Below are 23,694 nucleotides of genomic sequence, written 5' to 3'. Positions count from 1 at the left end.
AAAAGAAGCTTTAGCATTGGTGTGAGAACATTAGTCAGATCCAAACAAAGAACAAGAACAGGAAATTGGTGAAGCATTCAGACACTATTGTGCTTTTACAGTGATTTATAAAGATGATGAACACACACAGTCAAGCTGAAACTCTTTAATAAATGCAGGGATTTCTTTCAATTGATCAATCAACTATATAGCGTGCAAATGCATCGAGAGACCAAGATGTTGTCAATAAATCATCTCTATGAAGAAGTTACAATGGTAGGGAGTTTGGATAAATGCAATTATAAAAGCGTCTACTTCTTGGGCATCTCAACTTCAACCTGAATTTGAATTAATTGAATGGCACTTTTAGTTATTCATGAATGACAATAAGGGAAGATGGTTGAGTCATGATGACACTGCAGTATAAAGCACATTGTTACAGACTGAACTTGTACTACATGAAAATTAAATGTGATCCGATGACAGTGTGCTGCGTAAGAATTCTGTTAAAACAGACAGAAGGGAAGCAGCACTGTACAGTTCAACTGAAACTATTCCTAACACAAACCAAATCCAAGTCACCTGTTCTGAATGTTCTACAATCACTTTCTCCTCAATAGTAAAGCATATGTCGAAATATAGTAAATGTACTGAAGCATTACCATGAAGCACTGGAACAAGCATTTTACAATGATTTGTGGCCCATGTTCTTGGGACATTGACTGTAACTTGATCTTAATTCTCCTAAACTCATGACATATTCCCTTAAGTCTCCCAGCAAAAAAAATGCATTACTTCGTACGGCAACTTACCAGACACAAATCTGCAAACTAGCTTGAGCCCAAAAATAACAAATAAATCAGGCCCTTCAGAAGCCTATGTTTTAGTCCGGTTTGAGGCCAAGTGATCCTCCACCAACCTAATGGTAAAGTTTAGTTTTTAAAAAAATCAATATATAATATCCAAGGAGCATTACGTCAGCACTGACTGAAAGACTGACTGAAAGATATTCTCTATTAAGTAATGAGTTTTGGTGAAAGCCAACACCCAGGATGGACTGAGGAGAAGATTTAAGTGGAATAGAATACATTTTTGGAATTATTTTCACATGTTTCATTTGTTGACTCTGGAACAGTCAGATAAAATTTCACAGTATATCCAACAATTCCAAAATTCGGCAGAAGAACAAACAGATGCGCCATAGACTGGGTCCATGTTAAGCCATGTGGTCCCCTTCCAAACAATGCATTCTGCAATTAATGTCCTATGAATCCTTACCTTCTAGTTCTAACATCTTAATTCTGCCAGCCTTTCATCACACTAAGCAATGAAAGTTAAAGAAATACCCAAGAAATACATGCAGCATGTGTTCAGAAGCTGAGCCTTGAAATCAGCTGGCAGAACTTCTATAACTTTGCGGTGTCACAACCATACAGTCAGTCATACTATCACTGATCTTTCAATCTCCAGGACAGAGAAACATTGAGAAAACAATCCATAATCATTGGACGTTAGGAAGTCAATATGTCATTGTACAACCTTGTCAACTTTACTGGTAGCAGTTGTGACCCCAGAATTCCTTCCAATGCCATTCTTGCCGTTGTTGTGAAACTAAAAGTTTTTTAATCAGTCATTTTAATCCAAATTTGGCCATCTGTTCTGCTCATTTTAGAGCTGACTGACCACAGCCATTTGCAATTGCCCAAGTTTTCACAGGCGGCAGTGGTAATCAGTTCAACAGAAATGTCTGCAGGATTTTATTTTGTGTTTTTTAGCATACATGTCCTATCCTGACAGTGGAGCTGATATAACTGCAAAATCTGTACTGGATGCAATCCCACAGAGGAGGCCTGCGAGTAGACAGTTTATTAACCAAACTATTTTTTTGAAACAACTTAGGGTTGGTTGTTAACAACAGCAACAGCAAATAAGCACCTTTATTTCCACCATTAAATCTCTCTGTAGTTTTTCCTACAGTTTCTAGCCAGGAGCAGCACCAAACATGAAGAACCTTCAATGATTCTAACAGTTAGTATTGACATTAAGGCAGTCACTCCTCTCTGCACAGTTAAATCATGTTTTGTTAAATTTAAAGTAGTCTGACCTTGTTAGCTTGTCAAACACAACTTGCTTCATTAAATTCATTAAGTGTCCACGTCTTATAGTTGTTGAGGCTTTGGAGAAAGAGAGTGAGCATTTAAGCTCCTCCAAAACAGCTCTGCTTGTAAATTGAAGAGGCACAACAGGAAACTGTGCAGGTGGGTTAATTCCCTCAATGTGATTTCAAGCTTATTACAGAAAGCATTATTCATCTTCAATCAGGACATGTTCAACTTTGAATGTCAATGGGAACACCTCAAATATACACAAACACAAGGTGTTAATTCTCAAAAATTCTTCTTATTTGACTGAGTGTAATATGGATTAGATAGTGACAAGAGCTTAAGGGTCTTTTGATGTTAAATCAGTTAGATACCTCAAAAAAAATGTTAAGTTTTAACAGGCTTTCTCATAAGATAGCTAAACCAGATCAGAGTTGTGACTTTGATCCCTACAGCCAATAATTAAGGCCACCAGAATGCAATGGCAACTAATAGTCACTTTCATCTTCTTCCAAGATCTTAAGTGAATAACTAAACCCTTACTATCAGTACAAGAAAACATCACACAGCCCCTGCAGCCTTGACCATCTCTGGCCTCTTTAAAGTTTCCATCTAGAGGAATACACTGGAGGCTGTCATTTCTTTCCTCCATCCTGTCCTCCTCCTGTTTCATCATCTTCCTCTCTTTCATCTTGTTCTCTCCCCTTGCTTTCTGTTTCTCACTGCCTCTGTTTCTAATGGTCTAATGGTCTCATCAATAATACACTCAAACTCAAATGTGTCTGCTTCAGTGGCTTCAGACAACAATTAACAGATTATTCATGCTGTTCTGTGCCTATGTTTGTACGTAACACGTGTGTTGCCCCCCCTACACCTACTTCTGCTTCTTTTGTAGCTCTCCTGTGGGTCAGCAGTTCAGCTAACAAGAGCACAACAAAGGTAACAGGATCTAAACTGTCTGTGTTTACATATGCTTCTACATGTGTGTGCACATGCACGTTTGTGTGTGGGGACATCTGTAAACCTGTGTTAATTCAACTAACAATGACATGCAATTTAGAAAGGAAAAAGGCAACAAAGCATCACATTTGGGACTCTCTGAAGGAATAAATATTTGGCATTTGGGCTTGAAAAATAACTATTAATGCCATTAAATTATTGCCAAGCTGATGATCAATCAATGGGCAAATAGTTTTAGTCTTGCCTATTAAATTAAAAGTCAAAAGTTACACTGAGAGACATGTATTGACAGGGCCCACAATGAGCATCAAATGCTTATCCCATTTATTGTATTGTGTCATAATGGGAGACAGAGTCAAAACATCCCAGGAGAAGAGAACTCATCCGTCTTTACCCTTTACATGAGTTTGTAAACGGCTGTAATGTGCTCAGCGATGGTGCCCAACGGTTTTGCTGGGCAAGCTGCCTCTTTAGACCTCCTTCACAATCAACTAGGCCCCAAGCGAGCTAGTCCAAGCATAAACCATGACTGGGGTCACACTTGCAGTGTCAAAACAAGTCAAAGCAAGAATGTTCAACAAGTGACAGTGACAATTATCTTCGGGTCAATATCATGACATTTAGGCCAGAATTAAGGCTTTTAGAGGTGTATTTCATGAAGGGCTTTGTCATCATTAAAATTAAAAGTAAAAATCCATCTGAATCAGTAGAGTTATTAACATTGTTTAGAGGTCATTCGTCAGGCAAACACAGATTCAAGCTTGGATTTCCAACCAGTCTGAGAGACCTGGCAGGTACAAGGATTTGAATAGTGACATTACCCAAAGTAGGCTTCTGCATTATTGACTCATTGCGGCTCTTCTTGGTGGGGCCAGAAATCACTTTAAATACTTTATTTCAGACTGTAAGGTGGTGCCTGTTCCAATTTTATTGGCGCCATGGTTTTGTGTTTCCTTGTGTTTTTATTCACAAAAACTACTTGTTGGCTTTTCGTAGTGGAGCCTTGATTGGCCCGTGTTCCTGTGTGTGTGTGTGTGAGTGTCCTTCACGGTGTCCCGTCTTACCCAGTCCTCGAAGTGCTTGCTGTTGTTCTGCAGGATGTCCTCTAACTGGATGATGCAGTTGGCCACGAAGTCGTCGTATCCGATGGGCGCGTCATGGAAGACGGACAGCTCGATCCGGCGGCCGTCGTGCACCTCTGTGGTGAACTCGTCATTCCAAGCGGGGCTGTTGGTCTTCTGCTTGGTGGAGGTCTGGCCCACGCGGGAGTCGTCCACGTTCAGTGCGATGTACGTGTCCAGAAGGAAGGTCTGGGTCTTGGGGCCGACGGCGTGACGCAGGGACCAGGCGGTCGGTTTGAGGTTCAGAGCCTCGCAGATTTTGATCTTCAGCTGCCCGTTGAAGACCACCATGGCGGCGATACTGCCCAGGACGCCCCTCTCCCTCCCTCCGCCGCCACTACACGCCCCCCGCCGGTGTCTGAAGTGGAGCTCGTCGGGGCTGGTAGCTGCTCACCTTCCCCTCCGCTCGCGCGTCCCCTCGTGCTCAGACTGCGTGAATAACGGTTCTGTTCAACCGGTGGTCCTCCGGGCAGATCCCCCTCCGCCTCTGCACGGCGGAAGAAACACGGACCGCTCGGCCTATTTATTTATTTATGTCCTGTTCTGAATTGCAGTCTCGCCCCCTCGAACGTCCACACTTATCGAATATCGTTGCAAATGTCACATAATAATAATAAGAATAATAATAATAATAATTAAAGAGAAATGCCCCGCGGCGCTGGCAGAGCCTCCTTTAGAAGGGAACGGAAGAAATATGAAGAGCTAAAACACTGTTAGCAAAAAAAAAAAAAAAAACAAAAAAAAAAACGAGCAAATGTCCCAGATGTGAATGCGTCTGTCATATTATTATTAATTATTTACCTGGGAGGTTTTTAAAAAGTCCGTTATGTGTAGCGGGGCACGGCGGAGGCGCTGGCCCGTGTTGCATCGCAAGAGTGTGGCAGAGGGGTGGGAGGCTCCAGATGCCTGCTGGAAGTGAAAGGGGATGTGCGAGCCGGACCGCCGAGACCAGACAGCGGGAAAAGCCGTAGCAGGAGTGGGGAGGAGGGGCAGGCTCGGCCGGTAAGTAGGTAGGTGTGCTGGGGCGGGTGGAGGAGCGGGATTCAGCTGCTGTTCCATGCGCGGCCTGGCTTCCTGCACCGCTTGCTGTTGAGTTCCAACTTCCCTTGGACTCACCTCTCCGGCTGCCTCCGCCGACGCTGCTCTTCGGCTCAGTGTCTCGGTGCAGGAAATGCGAAAAACACGTCAGATTTTTCGGAGCCTGATGTGACAGACTGTTGAGTGCGACGCAGCCCAGACTTAGCTGGGAGGTATTTAGGAACGGCGGGGCCGGAGCGGGAGGAGGGGGGCATGCACGAGCGGTGGGAGTGGATAAATAATAAGGATTAAGAGAGGAAAAAGGTTTAACTTTTCGTCAAGGTGCCCTTGAGCAAAGCTCTCCGTAAACACTCAGGTGGGGCTGTAGCACCCAGCTGTGCATGGGAAACCGGTGCCAGTGTAGCCAAACAGGTGTACAGCTTCTCTTTTGCAGAAAAACAAAAGGATGAAAAAAAAAAACTAGTGAAACGTGGATGTCGGCCAGCTGGGTGCCCCAGCAGTGCTCCCTCCCACGCCCCCGTTTGCTTGATGTTCAGGTGTAGAAATATGAACATTCATGAATAAAGGCCGATTGCCAACTCCATAAAAGGTGATGCCTGGGGCGGGGGGGGGGGGGGGGGGGGGGTGTAGGGATATGTGAAGCATGTGTGGAGTTTGAAAGAGATGACTGCATGTCATATTATTTCTCCTAATAGCCACATGACCAGGCTGTGTACTCCATGCAGTGACTCTGGAAAAAGGACATTTGAATTGTGCACATATAGCCCATTTTGTGGGTAAATTTTTTTGGAGTAGTGATTTGATACCATAAAAATGAAGCAGTTACTCACTGTTTCAGTTTGGGCAATCAACGATCAGATTAAATTTTTTCACTTTTTCAGGCCCACTGATGTGTCTATATTGTGAGTAATGCTCTGCACCCTGAGGACTGTGTTGCAATATGGACATTTTACCAGGAGTTTCACATGAAAATTAATGTTCTTCACAGCCAGTATTGAAAGTGCTGTATGCAGATTACACAATCCTTTAATCTACACCATTGTAACATTATTATTTTACCAGACATAGGCTCAGATAGCAGAAGAATTTGAACCATCATTTTCTGCACGCATGCCTGAATTGCATACAATGTGCTTTACTAAATGAGGTGAGAATAGCTGATGCGTTGGACATTGTGTTTACTGTGTACTCAAGAATGTGTTTTGGTGCCATTAAATCATTAGCACGGGAACATACTGAAGCTGGCATATGCAGCACAAGGCTCACAACATTTCACATTTTACTCAGAGGAAGCAGTATTTATCTGCACTGATCTGACTGGCACCTTAACAACACATCATGGAGACTGGAAGTAATCTGATCCTTTAATAAATATTTATTAGACTTGCCAGGGTGAAACAAAGAATAAGGCAAATTTTCATTAAATTTTATCTTAATTTATTAAAACCTGACTATGATTACAAACAAATGTATTTCCAGATCTGGATTTCTCCTGGTCCCCTCAATGTTGTCAGCTCATAGGAGCTAACTGTAATCCAAAAACCTCAAGTGGGCACGTGTGAGGGGGGGGAATAGCATAACTATGATTTAAGTAATCTGATGTTGACAAGTATGCAAATTCATTCATTAATTCATCTTCAACCACTTATCCCCTTCTTAGTTTTGGGGGGTGCTGGAGCCAAACCAGCTCACACTGGGCAAGGGCAGTTTACACCCTGGACAGGTCACCAGTCCATCGCACAAGTGTGCAAATTAGTGAATTTAAAGTTGTAAAGTGAATAGATCAGTAATATAAAATGCGCTTACACATGCATACTATCAATCAGACAGATACAAAGATGAACAGGATGTCACTCAACAGTAACTAATACCTACTGCACAACTGAACATATATTTGCACCAGAGCAGTGCTCACCCCTGCTAGTCAAATAACACAACTACAAAGTGAAATACCCACCGCAAAACTGAAATACAGAAGTGACATGAACTAGTTGAAATTGACTGTGAAACTAAAAATATTACTTGAATTTGTGGATATATTTGTTTCATTGGAACAAAGACGAACCTGACAATCTTCCTGGTGTTACTCTGGTGCTGATCATTATATATTTTGTCCAATCATGATTCAGGCCAGTAACCTATTGGAAAACAGCTGAGCTCTCCGAAATGCGCTGTATGACCTCTCACTCAGCAAATCATGGCTCATGAGTCTTATGAGCACATCAGCTTAAACATCTCTCCTACAATCAGTGCAACTCTCTGTTATCTATCCCCCCAATTTAAATCTGCTTATAGCTTTTATGCTTTTATGCACCAGACTAATCTCTTCGTGGTCTGATGGAGGGAGGTACTGCAAAGTCATTTGCTGATTAAATATCATTTTCTGCAGATTCATCGTGTTAGATGAATCTGCAGAAATAGATCAGAAATGGCAACATGACAAAACGTTACCCCTTGAAGTGGCTGGAGTTTGCTACCATCTAGTGTAAACTTTATGGAACTTCAATCCCAAGTTCATTGTCTTTGAATGTATTTGCCTCCTGATGCAGAAAAAGTGAATGGAAAGATATTTTTCCCCCACTATGGGCTATAGATGATTGGTGAAATAGTATTCCTGTGTGTAGGCTACAGTGTTGGATGCAATATACTTCCTCCATAGTTTGAGAAGAAGAACGTCTTTCTGTCTCTCATTTTTCCTCCTTGTTTTCTCATTTCGAAAATCAGCCAATGTGTCCCTGACCGTTGTAGACAGGAATCAATCACTGGTCAAGGAAATCCCCTGGACACCGGCCATGTCCTGCCCTTTTTCTCTCTCTTTCATTCAGCTCATCTTAAATCAATTGAACAAGGCTCAGCAGCGCCGGATGGGATCGTTCTGTAGTTGCCAGATTGGAACTATGGTCACACCAGGAAAGTAACATCCACATTGTTGGAGGAAAATAATTGAAATGACGCATGAAGGGAACATGAAGGGAACATGCGTCAACATTTCTCAACGTTATACAGCTGCAGGAATAAAAGAAAAACTTTTTTTTTTTTTTTTTTAATTAACCTCTTCGTGCAGTCCCCCTAGTGGTTGGGATGCCGGCGTCCCAAACTAATAAACATATGAAAGGCACGCTTCATGCAGTGACAGTAGGCAGGGTTTAGTGAAAATTTCACCGCAGACGTTTTTAGCACACTTTCAGCGGCATGCACAAAAATTTTGACTTTTCTGGGTGCTCCGGTTTTATCATAGTTACTGAAAATGTGTCAGACAGTAGGCGACGACGGCAAGACAACAAGTGGCATTACGTCAACAACAAAGGGACTGTAAACATATGTGTACTATCTTTACCCCGTTTCTTTCACCTCCAAAAAATCCTATACTGTCATAGAAACAACACCAAAGTGCAGAAATTGAGTTTATTTCCCGATAAAGGTTTCAACAAGCCTGCTCACCAAAAATTTAAAAAGTCTCACGTAGTTTTCTGTCTCTGTGAAATATGAACATTCTTCAATCAAACCCCGACTAAAACACTGAATAAAACCACAAGCTTGGCCTCATTTTAAAGCTGAAGATGTGCCCAACCATAATCCGCGGTTCATTTATATCCATCGTGTCCAGTTAATCAGACATTTTGTCTTTTTTCCCCTCTGGGCTAATGCTAATTTAAAGGTCTGTCAGACTGCGCATCTACTACACGCAGGCAGCGTCTCCTGTCAATCAAAGTGACGATGAAAACAATCTTTCCGTCCAATAGCAGAGGCCCTGAAGTTTCCTCTGACGCTGCTTCAAAATAACAACATAAAACAGACAAAAATAGGTCAAATTCGTATTTGGATAGGTTGGACACCATATATTCAGCCCTATAAATGCAATTTTCAAATGAAATTTTAATTTTTGTAACTGGTGTTACTAAAAGCAGACATGTCTGTGATTGGCCCCAAAAGGTTATCTGTTTATCCGTATTCTGTAAAAAATGTATATCACTGAAATCTTGCAGTGTGAAATTTAGCCAAATTGGACCATTTTGGATAGGTTTGGCACACTGGAGATCACCAAGGGGCACTGCTTGGTAAAAACTATAGTTCATCAGTAGTTTTACCTATCAACCCACAATTTGGTACACATGTGGACAGGGAGTGTGTGAACCATATATGTAAAATTCAACCTATTTCATAGTGAAAATTTTGAGATATCACTGTTTTCACAAAAATGTTCTAACTCGTTTTTTATTTTTCAAAAAATATAGTTTTTTCAATGGCCCTATTTTTTAGGGAATGACTCAAATCAATATTTTAAGTCAATGGATACAGGTACAGATAAAGGTACAGATGTCTTCTTTCATTTAAAGTACCAGCCATAGTTCTGGGATTAGTACATCTGAAGTTATAAAGCTTTATTTGCAGTGATACCAAAACAGGCGGAAATTGCTAAAAAGGGCCTCAATCAAAAACAAAGAAGACATGAGGTAGTTTTGCTGTTTCCAGATATCCAGGACCGTTATCTGTTTTGTTGTTTCTTAATGCTCCTTTTTTAAATATAATTTTTTTATTGATTGTTAATTAAAGGGCAGCATAGCAGCATAGTGGTTAGTGCTATTGGCCCACAATAAGGTCACCTGTACGGTTCCCGGCCTGGGGTCTTTTGTGTGGAATTTGCCCTGAGCAAACTACCTTCAATGATGAATAAGTGTTGTGAAAGATCAGGTAAAAAAAGCCCATCACGTTGGGACTAAATGCAAAATGTAAAAAAAAAACAAAAACTAAAAACTAAACTAAACAAACCCAAAACCTATTTCCAAGGTGAAATACAAATCATTCTTCTCTCATATTTCAGTTTGTTTTAGTTGCAGTAGCAGCTATAAAACAGAAGGGGGCAGTAAGCATCAATCAAAAGTGATAATCTTTTTATAATATTCTCTCAAGGCCTATTTTACTTACTCTCTGTCTTTCATCTACCAACTGTGCCCATGCTGTCATTCTGCGTGTGTGTGTTCTTTCAGCTCATTCAGAAAAATGGCCATAACGACAGAATATGCGGAATTAACGCGCACGTTTTTATGGTGCATCTGCTCTACAAAACACAATGCAGCTGGTGGTAAAATATGTGAATGTGAGCACAAAGGGAAAGAGGATAGCAAACTATAGCAAATCAGTGGCATGGCATTTATCTGCATATCCTCATAATTCTCATTCATCCGCATCTCTCCAGCACAATTAGCCATTCTGCAGTTTAATTATAAACAAACTGTCAAAAATCAATATTACTTTTTTTACTTCCTCTTTTTCATTTTCCTCACAGTGGGTTCTTTGTGTAAGCCAATCAATATTCTTACTTTGGCCCTGGGGAGGAGGTTAAAAATGATCTATAATTGGATTCAACTCAAGCAGCAGGAATAACAACAAACCAAACCATTTCCCACAGGCTAACAGTGAGGCAGAGGCTAACATTGTTTCCTGTCCCTTGGAGCTTTAAACTGGTAGATCTGTGCAGCCCATTTGGATTAGGCCTTTCAGACTAGAAATACAGATGAAGGCTGACTAGACAGGAGTTTTATGACTTTTATGTTAATGCATTTTGTTGAGAGAACTTAAACATCCGTATGTGTTAAAAATAACAGGAACAACCAACCTCCTTGCGCAAAGACTCATTACACTGACACGTGTGACACCATACTCTTGCCAACAATTAACTTTCATATCCCACCAGAAAATTAATGAATATTGATGTGAGAAGGCTGCATATCTCCATTACCTTGACCTTGTCGTTCATCTCAACTTGCACTGCATCACAGAACCCAGCTCAGTATTCTCATGATGAGGTTTTATTGCTGGCAAAAAAAAAAAAAAAAAGAACAAAGAGAGAAAAAAAGGCGTACTTAAGCACTAGTAGCATCAAGGTGCTGTGTGTCCCAGGAGGAGGCGTGGAGAGGAAAAGCCTGCCTGCAGTAAACCAGCTGTTTCTTGAAGAAGCGGCCGACTGCCAGGATAACGGCTGTGGTCGAATCATGTAGAGTCTGAATAAGAATAATGAAGAGCTAAATGCGATTCTAAATGGATCCTTTCTCTTTAAATAGAAAAAGTGGTTACAAAATAATAAATTGTTGTAGATAAATGTGTTATGCGTGAAGGAAGAAATCTGTGGAAATAAAATAAAATAAAAACAATGAGTATATAAAGATGGATGTTTTACACATCCTGTGAAAGCTGTAGTAGATGTAGTAAATCTACACGTTTAAGGATCTGTGGTGGAGAAGCTGATGAAGGAAGATTTTCTCCACATATATGTTTCCACTCGATTTGCTTGGATGAGTATGAGCAGTCAATAGGTGGAAAGTATAATCATCACAAGAGCATATTAAGGAGAATAGATTTACTATTCTTAACAGCAGAACACCCGTGATTTCAGGAAATTGAATAATGAAACGAACGGCTCACTCAGGAACAAATGCTGGACTGAAGGACTGACACACACACAGAACAAAGAAACATCTGCTCCACCTGCTATACAGACTGATTCACATTACATAGATATATGTACTTCATATTGAGCCCAAACAAGGAAATTCTCATGTCACAGCAGCAAGATACACTGTACACTATGTAACAGAATAATAATAATAAAAAAAACGTACAATTTAATAAAAAACTATAAACAGACAACAACTGTACAAACTATAAAAATACAATGACACATAAGGTGCTATAGTTACAAAAAGAAAAACAATGAATTGACTTAGCCATATCATACTCTCCACGACCTGGGAACGAATAAAGCGGTTGAAGATGAATGAACCAATGAATATATATTCTGATTCAATATAAATCAATGGAAAATACCAGAGGCCAGCTTTGGAGTACTCTAAATGTTCTACAGCAGAGGTGTCTAAATCCGGTCCTGCATGTTTTAGATGTTTCCTGCTCCAACACACCTGATTCAAATGAGTGACTCAAGATCAGACTTCAGCAGAGCTTGATGACGAGCTGATCATTTGAATCAGGTGTGTTGGAGCAGGGTGAGGACAGTGGCCCTCCAGGACTGGATTTGGACACCTCTGTCCTACAGTAACAGAAGTAACAGAAGAATTTCAACAACCCTTGGGTCATGGAAGATAAAAAAATAATGGAACGATACAGTAGAGGTAACTGAAGTATAGTATATATATATATATATATATATACTGTAGTTAAAACTATAAAAAAAAACAAAAATCAGTAAAAAACGGATATAGTCCTGGCAGAAAATTACCAAGAATTTATCCGTTAATCCTAAAACGGATAATTCCGTAGATTTACAGTGTATCCTCAGCATTTGCCAAAAATTTCTTCACCACTGAAAAATCTGCACAATTTCTATGGACAGTTTCAGGACTCTGCACAGTGAAATGATAAGAGACAGAAAAAAAACAAGAACAACAACAAAAAAAACAACCCAGTATCAGTTGTTTCCAACATTGTGCAGCCCTGGACTGTTTCTTTAAATCTGAAACATAAAATTCTGAATAGTAGCAGTCTTTTCTGGTAAATAAACATGTATTTTCTTCCAGTATAATGCTAAAATAGAATGACAAATGGTATTGATAACCAGACCAATGTAATCTTCTCTGCTGAGTTAAAATAACTAAACATCTAATACAGCAACGTGATCAAATACAAGCACCACATGTATAAATTAAACATGTTTATTTTTTATGCCACACATACAGACTGCATACATTGAACAACAATTCATTTAACTACGTCCTCCCACAATGCAATGCATTCTTAAAAATTACGGTTAAAACACTTGTACAAAAAAAAATCCAGAAAATTCCTTCATATTAACCCGATTGCATATTTACAGAGTGTATTAAAGTGGGTGTGGACTTCTTGTCTGAAAAATTACACCAATGCTGAAGTGCTTTAAACCTGATTTCTATCTAATGACCATCTATTTGAAACAAGAAATCAGATTGTATTGAAGTTGTGAACCAACCATGTGAAAATGTTAGCCCGAAAAATCTGTCAGATACCAAGAAGCATCATCCTGCTTTCACTTCTTTTCATGTTTGTGTCCACCTGATCGACACATGGTCAGTATTCACCCTGCTTTTACCTTTGGTTTGGTCCCCACCACCTACACTAAGCGAACTATCCCATGCATAAGTTGTGCTATTTTCCACTTTATTAATGAATGCACTGCTACCTAAATGTGCTGTTTGAGAGAGTCTTTCTAAGCTGGTCTTCTGAAAACATCTGCAGCTGGAACAAATTTCCTTGATAAAGGATCTTTTATTGTGTTGTATAACCCAATGACATTTGCAATATTGACTAGTAAAATCCCCAAACTTTCCATCCCAGGTTACTGCAAGGGTTTTGAAAGTTAACTGTGAACTGTAAACACAGCTATGCTGAGTTTGAGAACAGCGACAGTGATCTGGGAGGACACGTGGGGCTTTGCAGTGCAAATGTGAAACGTAACAAAGTCATGAATTTGCCTTTTAAGTCGCTGGATTCAGTTACTTCATTGACGCAAAACACTCACCTTGTGACACACCAGATGTTTACTCAGATATGTAACTTTAGCCGTCCAGTTGTCATATGAGTCTCTCCATCACGCTGGAGTAGGGTGATATCTGGCTTTGAGAGTGGAGTCTGTGTTTCGGTTTTGAGGATTATCATCTTCTGGCTTGCTACATGTTTTTGCAAGCCCTCAAGCAGCACAGATGCAAATCTTGGCTTTGTTTTCCAAAGGCACAACTGGCCTCCAAAGAATCTCTCTTTGTCTTTTAAAGCTTTCTGAATGAGATAAAGTTATAAATCATGGCGACAGTTTGGGGAATTAGGTCGCGGCTGTGTCAGTCTGGTTTTAATGTTAGGATCAAACCTATCTCGGAATCGGCCCAGATGCATCCAGGAAAACAGGCTCGGCTCAGATATAAGCATCATTTTCCTTTCAAGGAATCCATGTTCAGTGATCGCTGACTGATCCCCACAACAGATGAAACAGACCGGGAGCCAACAGCCAGCTCTCTTTACTTCTTCCAGCTGGTGTTGTGCAGATGATAATAGTTAGGCGGATAGATAATAATTGAGCAATATACTGAATCAGGCACTGATGTAATAGATTTAGTGGGCGTACTGAGTGATGCTGTCTCTTTGCTGTCTCAGAGCAATTGTTCCAGGAGAATTGACTATTAGCTATTATTCCCTGTAGTTACCTTGGCTCATAGGCTCATAGTGTGTGTAGGAGAATTAGTGCAAACATTCAAAATGATGCTGTTGATCAGGTAACAACATTGCATTTGACATCATTTTTGTACTCAGTTGTCCTTGAAAATCTTTCTAGCCATCTATCTATCTGTCTGTCTGTATCTAGGGGGACACAGTGACACCTTGCTGGATAAAAATGTTATGTCATGTCTGTGACTTTTAAAGGGAACTGGCCCTTTAACCGGGCGGCCTTACTGCTCATGCTCGGGGCTTTGTGTTGGAGTTTCCCAGTCAGAGAGCAGCGGCGGAGCGGACACAGAGAAGCGCCTCTCCGGGGAGAGCTGCTGCGGTTGTCGCATCCTACGATAAGCAGTCCCGGTCTGAGGGGAAGACGTGCAGGACTGAGAGGGGGCAAGGATCACCTGAGCCCCTTACTATGATTCTTATCTGCGGGATTGTGGTGTTTGGCTTGGAGGGCGCATCAGCCGGTCGCTGCCGTGTGTTTACACCGGAGCCTTGACCAGAAGTTATTTGGAAAGGTGTTACTGTGTTAGTTTGTTCTAGAAAGATGGTCAGGTCGGGAAGACGTTTGCCTTGATTTTAAGGTGCCAACTGTTTTCCATCTAAGTTCAGCCTCTCAGTCCCGTCCCGCAGCTACCCCCTTCCCCTCCGTCCGTAATCACCGTTCTCTTGCTACTGGCGTCACGGCGAGCTGCCGATGCCGGCAGGGCACGTTGCAGCCTGAGGAGACGGTTCGAAACCCACATCGCTTCCTCGTCCGCGAGCATGGATGAAGCTCGGGGCTCGCACCTGTGCTCCTGGACCAGGTCGCCGCGGAAGAGCGCACGGGACGCGTTGAAGACTTACCTCGGAATATTTGTCATGCTTCATCTGGTTCTTCACACCGAAACCTCGTCGGCGTCCAAGTCCTGCGACAAAACCTGTTTTTCAGGGACGTGCTCGAACGGGACCTGCGTGTGTGACCACGGGTGGATCGGGGATCAGTGCCAGCACTGCCAGGGAAGATTCAAGTAAGTTGGTGATGGACATTACGTCGTCCATGTGCCTGTAGGACTCCAGCTCTGTCCTCTCCTAACCCCTAACCCCTAACCCTAACCCTGATCACCAGCAGCAGACGCTTGATCAGTGCTCCCTGATGGTGACCACATATTTGTCTGATAGAGCAGAACATCGCTAATCTTCACTTCATATTTTCAAAAGTTTGTTTAACGCTCTTTTACACAAGATTTAGGATGGGAGAACGATTATATTCACCTGTGTCTGCTGAACAAAAGTCCAGGGTGTTACCTGGCTGTCCATCCAGAAATGTATGGGGAGTAATTAATGCCGTAGCAAACCTGATTGAGCTGCTAGACTGCTGTTGAGTTATGCAGGAAATTCTATAGCCTTCTTTTTTTGTCTTAGTATAAACGCTTTCCTGAGGCAAGTGCCACACATGGCCTCCAAACACGTATATATGTCATTAGTCATTAGCAGCAGTCATTAGTTCAACTGCTGCAGATAGAAAAAAAACTTTTCTAAATATGACAACATGCAATTTTAATGCCCAGACGGGTCACTGCTGTCTGCTGCTCCGAGCGCAGAGCAGAGTAGCTGGTTCTCTCGCGGCCGCCCTGTAGTTATGCTGCTGGCAGACTTCAGGCAGATGCTCTTTTAAAAATAAATCAAGATTCAGAAAGTGCACGACCGGCATCCCATCCCAGAGACTTTCCGAGGTTGATATTATTGGGCTGTAAAGCTGAAATATGAGAAAGGTTTTGATCAGCCGCTCGTGTTTTTAAACCTGGGTTTTATCCTCGGCGGTTTGTGACGTTGTCATTAGTCTGGATGATCTTCACTCATCCCCTCTGGGAGAGGCAGAAACCATCCATCCTTGCAGATTTTGATGTGTATTTCTGAAGCAATGCGACTTATTCAGATTGGTTCTAATGGCTCTTCTCATATTACTGCGTTTGAAAAACCTTTCCAGCTGCAAGCATGACTAGCTTTGCTGTTCCCATGCGAACTCCAAGGAAAGTCAGCTACACAGCCATTGAAATATCAATTAATCACCGTGATGGCTGCCTCTACAGTCACACAGTGACTCCCCTTTAATTCTGATGCTGTGTTACACAGCGCAGTGTGGAAACACTTGTTCTTTGAGACAGCATTTACACTCTAGCTGTACTTTTTAAGACTGAAAGTGAATGGTGAATAGTAAATCTGGCTGCTTGTTCAAAAATGACCCATTTGAAGTTTCAATTTCTCACTCAGGGATGAGTGGACATAAGGAGCTGGGAATTGAACTGCCAGCCCCGGGGTAAGTGCTTCACCTGCTCTACCTGCTGAGCTACAGCTGCTGAGTGTTAGACCATGTGGCTAACAGACCAGCGGTGGGGTTTCCATTCACCTTGACTCTGGTCCCCCTCCTTCCATCTTTCTCTGTGGCATTATTCATCCCCCATACTCTCTAGGGTGGATGACTTCACCTTGTCACAGTCACATAGAAGCCCTGGTCTGCCCATGCACAGATGGAGAGATGGTCGAGTTTCAGCCTGGTTCTTTCTTTCCTCAGGATTGTATCGATTTCTCAGTCAACGTGAATGTTGAAAGTGCTGTGAACACAACAGACAAACAATACCACAGGGATGAGCCTTTTGTCTCGGTCCCAGTGTCAGGCTACTGTCCTGTAATAGTAAGTAGTTGCATTCTCACACACTGAAATTATGAGGAGTTTAGCACAGATAGGGTGTGTGTGTGTGTGTGTTTGTAGGAAGGTGGGGGCTAGTTTATCACACCCTCTGATGGGATGTTCGCCTGAAATCTATAACTGAAACAATGTTGCAAATTGTGTGAGTGGAAGGAATGCTTGAGATGCATCAGCTCATGTCTCAAAATGTCATCACATTTCACGCACTATTCAATGCTGGATACAATGAGGAGGAAGAGTTAATTCAATGCTTTGTGAGCAGAAGACAGATTTATTTTTGAAACAACATAGTGTAGGAGTAATGTGGGATTGCCTTGGATGCTACAGTCAACCAACTAATTCCCGTCAACCATACGCTACCACAACATCTTTGAATTTCTCCTCCCACGTTCATCTAGTTGCACAATGGTTCATTCCTGATGAGTTTTATATATGGCTTATTTACAAAATAAGATATCTAAAAATATCTGTTTTAAGTAAAGCAAAACATGTGTTAGATTACAAAGCAATGAGGATTTGATATTGTTCACTTATGATGTGCACTAGTAGGGGTAATTTGGAGATTCGCAATTAATATCATGATTATGATATCATCATATTCATGATTATGATTATTGATATATAGAATTATTTACTATAAGTAGTACATTTCAGGGCTGTTACCAGAGACCAATGTCCAAATTAGCAAAATCAATATCAAATCTCAAAAGGGTTAACAGAAGGAATAAATCCAAGCACTGGCTGTTATAAATCCAGCAACTGTCACAATTATAGCCACAATAATCACAAACAACGACGGTTTAACATAACAGAATTTATTAACAGCAATAATTATTCAAAATAACATCACTCTGGATAAATGGGTGTTATAGTTTGATTATTCAATAACACACATCAGCTATCTGCAACAGATATATATAGCGGTAGCAATAGTAACATCATATGCAGCAACACTAATAAATAGCAGAGAGTAATATGAACACCTTCTCGTCAAACTTGACAGATCCTGTGATCTTAGTTGACCTTTTGACCCCGCTCTAGTTGACCAATGAGAGCGTTTCCCCGCCCCTTAACCACTCCCCTATCGTTTCCACGCCCCTAGTGATGAGGTCACAACCAATCAGATCGTTCGAGGGCGAGTAATTTACAGGTTGACTGGAGAAGAGGTAGGACGTAATCCTCTGCTTTCGTGAAAGGAGAGGAAACCCCACAGTGAGAGAGCAAATAGAGTATTTTCTATCATCTGGACTGTGGTAATCCGCGAGACTCCTGTAACGACTTATCACAAGTTATGGGATTCAGACTCCAGCGCCCGAGGCTCTCCACAGAGAGTGGAAACTGTCGGACGGCGGTGACTGGGGGTACGTGTTCAACTATACCTCTCAAGAGATGTGTTTTTATCAGTTGGAAAAAGAGGAGGTTTACAGCCCAACGGGATCAAGAGCGATACTCACCTCGACAGGTGAATGCTGTGAAAGGAGGAGAAGAAGAAGAAGCGGAATCATAAGGAGTTCTGAAAAAAATAATTTCTCATTATTTGGGGAGCAGTGGAGCAGAGAAAAAGATCTGTGCTTCAATGGAACAGCAAAAACAACCCAAAACAAACCTCAGTGGTCACTGGATTGCAGTAGGGATGTCTAGGACACACACACACATACAAAAAATAACCACACAACCCTGAGTCTCATATCCACACAGACAGATCCAATAAAGGAGAAATAGGGAGGCTTCTGTTTGTATACTGATTTAAGGTTTCGGTGCTCTGTGTGGTTAAACTAGACCACAGTCTCACCCTTTGTTTTCCAGTGACAGTCTCTCTATCTCTCTCTCGCTCTCTTTCTTTATCTGTTTGTGATAACATCTTGCTTGTTCTCACATACAAAACAAACACAAGTTGTTGTGAGACACACAGAAGAACAACAAAAATGTTAAGATCCTGATAAGAGCAGATTAGTAGGCAGCATCTCACACCTTTATCTAAAAAGTCCAATTATTTTCTAAACTAAAGATAAATCATTGTGTGACTCTTTTACTCTCTGTCTCCTCTAACTCTTTTCTGCCCTCCTACTACTACTTCCCTTTTCTTCAATGGCACTGACAGAAGCCACTGACCTATCTTTCAATTTGCAGTTCTTTCATCAGCAAGGCATAAATGAAGATTTAAAGTATTTTCGACCACGATCCAGCGAATCATTCTGCACTTGTAAAAGTATGGTATTCATTTTAGTGCTTTGTTGGAGCCCTTGGACTAAGTTTTTTTCCCCTCATAGCACTATATTTATGTGAAAGCTATTTGCTGTGGCTTGATGACAAAAACCTTTTTGATGCCATTGCCTCCTGAAACAATTGACAACTGTTCTTTGATATGTTCTCCCCCTGCAGGGAAAGCTCAACAAATTATTATTATAATATTGATTTGCTTTTAAACAAGGAGCATGAGGACTCTATAGAAGCCCTGAAGTTATTGACATATGCAGCTGCTATGATTAATGTGTTGTGAAAAAGTTGTGCATTTACACATCCAGTAGACACAGAGGAACGTTAGCATCCATTTTGATTGTTGTTTGTGTGTACTTCATGAATTTCAGTCCAGTCTTTCCTTTTTTTTTAACTCTGGCTTGGTCTCCACCACCTGCCGAGAAAAAGAAATTGGTTCTTAGAGTTATCTGTTCTGCCCAGCAGGTAGTGTGCACTGGGTTTGTGAGACTTGGCTTGCTGAAAGTGTCTGCAGGAAATATTGACAGTGAACAATGAATTCCCATACAATTTTTTTCAGTCCTGAAAACATTTACACATGTTGAGCCTGTGGAAGTTGAAAAGCATTTCAATTATCTTACCCTGGCAAAATTTTCCATATATATCTACATAAAATAGAAATGTGTCTTTGTGTACCTACACACACACTCAAACTGTGGCCAACGGATGGCCATGAGATGATGAAGAGCTGTTTCTATGTGCTGTTCCTTGGAAGAGCAACAGAGAAAGCGCGAATTTCCAATTCCTTTGAAAAAATACACAGAGACAGTTGAGTAAAATTAGGTATTTATGTTTAGAAATAATAACGGTGGCCTTTGTGTTTGTGTTTGTGAGACTTTACAGAAGTATTGACAAATTGCTGACAGATTCTTAATAACTAATTTTACAGTAATTAGCTTTTCAAGTCAAAAAAGAATATGTTCACCGTGGACAGTCCTGCGGAGGTTCAATAATTGATTTCCTGTAAAGAGTATAATGTTAACAAGAACGGTAAATGTTTGCAAAATGTCATCAGTCACTTAACATCGTATCTGATGGGTGCATGAGGCATTTCTATTGCTAATGGGATCAGAACAAGAAGAAAAGCCAATACTAAGCTAAAGATAGTTAAGATGCCAAGGTGGTTTCCTTTAGGTTTATCAATAAGAGTGACTAAGGATGCTATTATAGTTTATATTGGAAAAATGAGGAGCTTAGAGTATAGAAAATGGACTTTTAATTGAGTTTCATTTAATTTAATACACAGGTATATTTATACAAACATCAAATATATGTGTGTACATAAACACACAAAATTACATATGAAACCTATTAGAACTTATGGATTTATATGCCCGTATTGTAGACATATGTTAGATGACTGTATTACATGTCAATATTCTATATAGATATATTTTCCTGTATTTTTCCTAAAAACGGAAGATAGATATGTTTAAAATAATTGGGAAAAAACAATAATACTGACATTGTAAAATCTTAATTTAATGACAATGACAATGTATATGTAAATTAAATATATATGCAACGAGTTGTGTATGTGCATAGACACATAATACTATGCATATTAGATCATTCTGATATAAGGACATTAATGGCACATATCACATGTCTGGTTGGTGTTGAAATATCATTTTCAAAACATCTGCTACTTCAGCACTTGCCATTTAAAGATGTTTAAAGGACAAAAGTGCACTTGTTTTTCTCAATGTAAGAGGTAGTAGATTGATGTGTCGCATCCTGCAGGTTATTTTTAGAAGCAAAATAATGTCTGCGGTTTGACTCAATCATCTAAGGTAAAAAAAAATATATATTCCTACACTTCAAATATTAAATCGGTTAAATGTTCGGTTCGAACACATTCATCAGTTGTTTTTTTTTTAAGTCAGAAGGAACAATCTGTTGGCGTGTGCACGCTGGAGTGCAGTGACGCTGTAGAGCTGGAAGCCTTTCTGCAGAGTACATAGGTTACCTGTTTATCCCTGATTAACCTCATGGTGGTGGAAAGGAGGCTGTGGAATACTTGAGGACAGATGTGACGCCAACATCTGGCAGCTTCAACAACAAACTGTCTAATGCGGTGCATCAAAGTCTAATCTGTTTGCCTGCAAATAATCTCCCGCATTAATCTCACTTTGTCTCTCAAATGCCATGTGCAGCCCACTGCTAACACTGGAAGCCAGACTGAAATGAACTGATGAAACATTTCAAGTCAATATCTCTCAATGGAAAGCAGAGCAAGACTCTGGAAAAAGATGTTCATGATGGCGATATTGATGTCTTGCTTGTTGCTGACCTATTGTTGTAAAAACATTGTCAGCTATGCACCAGCCACAATGGATGGCTTTTAGCCTCTTAGACAACTGGAGCCGAGTGAGCTCTATTTATCACCCAGGAGCCTGATAAATGGGCTGAGATGACTCGGGAGGTGAGACAACACTCAACAAAATGGGATTTAAAAATGTACATCCTCCTTGAGTCAGCCAGGAGAGTTACTGGGATGAAAATAATCTTACATTTCCATCCATCAAAGACAAACATAGAAACCTACAATTTTACATTTTTATTTGTCAAATAGGTTTGTCACTCTAGAGTAAACCCTTCTACGTAATGTCTAACATAATCTGTCCACTAATACTGTTAGCGCAGTTCAGATTTTATGGTAACATGGAAATCCTATTACATGATGTTGGAGCCTGCAGTTCCCTGTCAACTCTCCACATCACTTCAACGTGAATGACTGTCATGAGGATTTTCCCCTGTCATTTCAATGGAAGCTTGAATGACTGATGATAAACGAGTTATTGTCAAATATGTATAAAAATAAATTTTTAAGTTTAAAGGCAAATTAGGCAAAAAAAACCCCAAAAAACTGAAAACTAAATATATATCTACTATTTAATGGGAACACCAAGGCTTTTATTTTCATACCACTCCCTGTAACAGGTACTGTTACCAGAAGCAAATAAAAAAAATGTATCAAGTGTTATCAATCAAGATTTCAGATAAACACTCAGATAAAAACCAAATCCTGCAAGGTTGAAACCAGATGGGCGGGGCTTAAGGCATGACTGAAGGTTTTGGGGCATAACACAGTCACAGACGTCCAGACTGCTTGTTTTAAACCTCAGCTTCTGAACACAGACTGTCATACTCCATCCTCCTTTCGGGATAAGGGAAGGTGTCCTCCTGAGCAGGTTGTTGGCTTTGAATGTACGTTGTGGATTATGAATCTAACACCTCAATTTTTTTATTTTTTACTAACCTCTTTCCACGGGGTTCCCCGTCGGGTATTCAAATCCTGTTCTCTCACATACCAAGCAGGTATACTCACCATTACACAAACGAGGCAACCTAACCCCTCAAATAAGAGGCTAAAATAAGACATATTGACGTAGTGATGCCTCTCAATTACAACAACAACACGACAGTGCTTTGTCCTTTACATTGCATCGTCAGCTCAATTTCTCATCTTGCTATTAAAAAATGCCATAGCTTCTATCAACATGTAAAAGGACTGTAGGGGGGGCTGGAACCAGAAAGAGACAGGTACATCTTCTGGCAGTATGGGACATATCATGTTCATGTTCATTCTTTCAGAGGTACCAGTTAACCTGCATGCCTTTGGACTGTGAGAGGGAGAGCTGGTGTGAGGAGAATATGCTAGCTCAACAAGGAAAGGCTTCAAGGTGATAGAGCTAATCACTGTGCCACCAGGCCCACCCCCATGGAGGAAATTTCAATCCAAGAAAACCAAGTTCTGCTGCATTTTACTCAGACACACCAAAACACTGTGAACGAAGTGAACATGGATGCTGGTGAAAGTTTCTGAGAAAAAAATATAATAACTGTGAGAGAAATGTTTCTGAATGTGTGAAAAGAAGATCCAGCCTGCAAGCTGTCCATGTGTAAACATGATATCTCATAAAGTTTAGAATAAATTACAGTCACAAATATGCACAGGCAGTCACAGACACAGAGATCTAAATATACTCTCTGCTGGCTGTGTGACTCCTGCACCCGCAGAGAAAGAAGCCATTCCAGGACAAAACAGCCACATGAGTGTTTTAGTGAGAGTGAGGATGAGTGGGAACAGAGTAGAGTGCTTTTCTGACATCAGAGTCATCATCTGCTGTCACTGGCTTCAACCCATGTGAGTGCATGTGATGGCGCGTCTGGGTGTGTATGTGTGTGATTATGCGTGTTTAAGCCTCAGGCAGTATGCAATGAGCTCCTGAACCAAAGTTACCAACGTCCCGTTCTGAGTTGCAGAGTGTATTTGCGTGTGTGTGTGGGCACGTTTGTGTTAAGTGTGTGTCTGTGAGAAAGCATGTGAGTGGGAGGGAGGAGCATC

The 23,694-nt window shown here is 40.9% G+C and overlaps 2 protein-coding genes across 7 annotated transcripts in view; one reads left to right on the top strand and one right to left on the bottom strand.

The window, feature by feature from the left end:
• LOC115055762 (protein kinase C epsilon type-like) overlaps positions 1–5,387 on the bottom strand; it is a 74,013-nt gene extending 68,626 nt beyond the window's left edge. The window contains exon 1 of one of the 4 annotated variants that reach the window (XM_029521780.1): positions 4,106–5,387. In XM_029521780.1, coding sequence (XP_029377640.1) covers positions 4,106–4,453 — 348 coding nt within the window. In that variant the 5' untranslated portion in view covers positions 4,454–5,387. The remainder of the gene's footprint in view (positions 1–4,105) is intronic. The other 3 variants (XM_029521781.1, XM_029521778.1, XM_029521779.1) reach the window with 3 other exon arrangements.
• Positions 5,388–14,684: 9,297 nt separating this feature from the next.
• LOC115055161 (attractin-like protein 1) overlaps positions 14,685–23,694 on the top strand; it is a 160,115-nt gene continuing 151,105 nt past the window's right edge. For all 3 annotated transcript variants that reach the window (XR_003841665.1, XM_029520685.1, XM_029520686.1), the window contains exon 1: positions 14,685–15,408. Coding sequence is in view for 2 of the 3 variants with exons in the window: in XM_029520685.1 (XP_029376545.1) it covers positions 15,164–15,408 (245 nt within the window). In the remaining variant the exon portion in view is untranslated. The remainder of the gene's footprint in view (positions 15,409–23,694) is intronic.

Source organism: Echeneis naucrates, chromosome 15, assembly GCF_900963305.1.
Source record: "Echeneis naucrates chromosome 15, fEcheNa1.1, whole genome shotgun sequence".
Taxonomy (NCBI): domain Eukaryota; kingdom Metazoa; phylum Chordata; class Actinopteri; order Carangiformes; family Echeneidae; genus Echeneis; species Echeneis naucrates.
The sequence above is the reverse complement of the archived record's forward strand: the minus strand, read 5'-3'. Positions and strand labels throughout refer to the sequence as shown.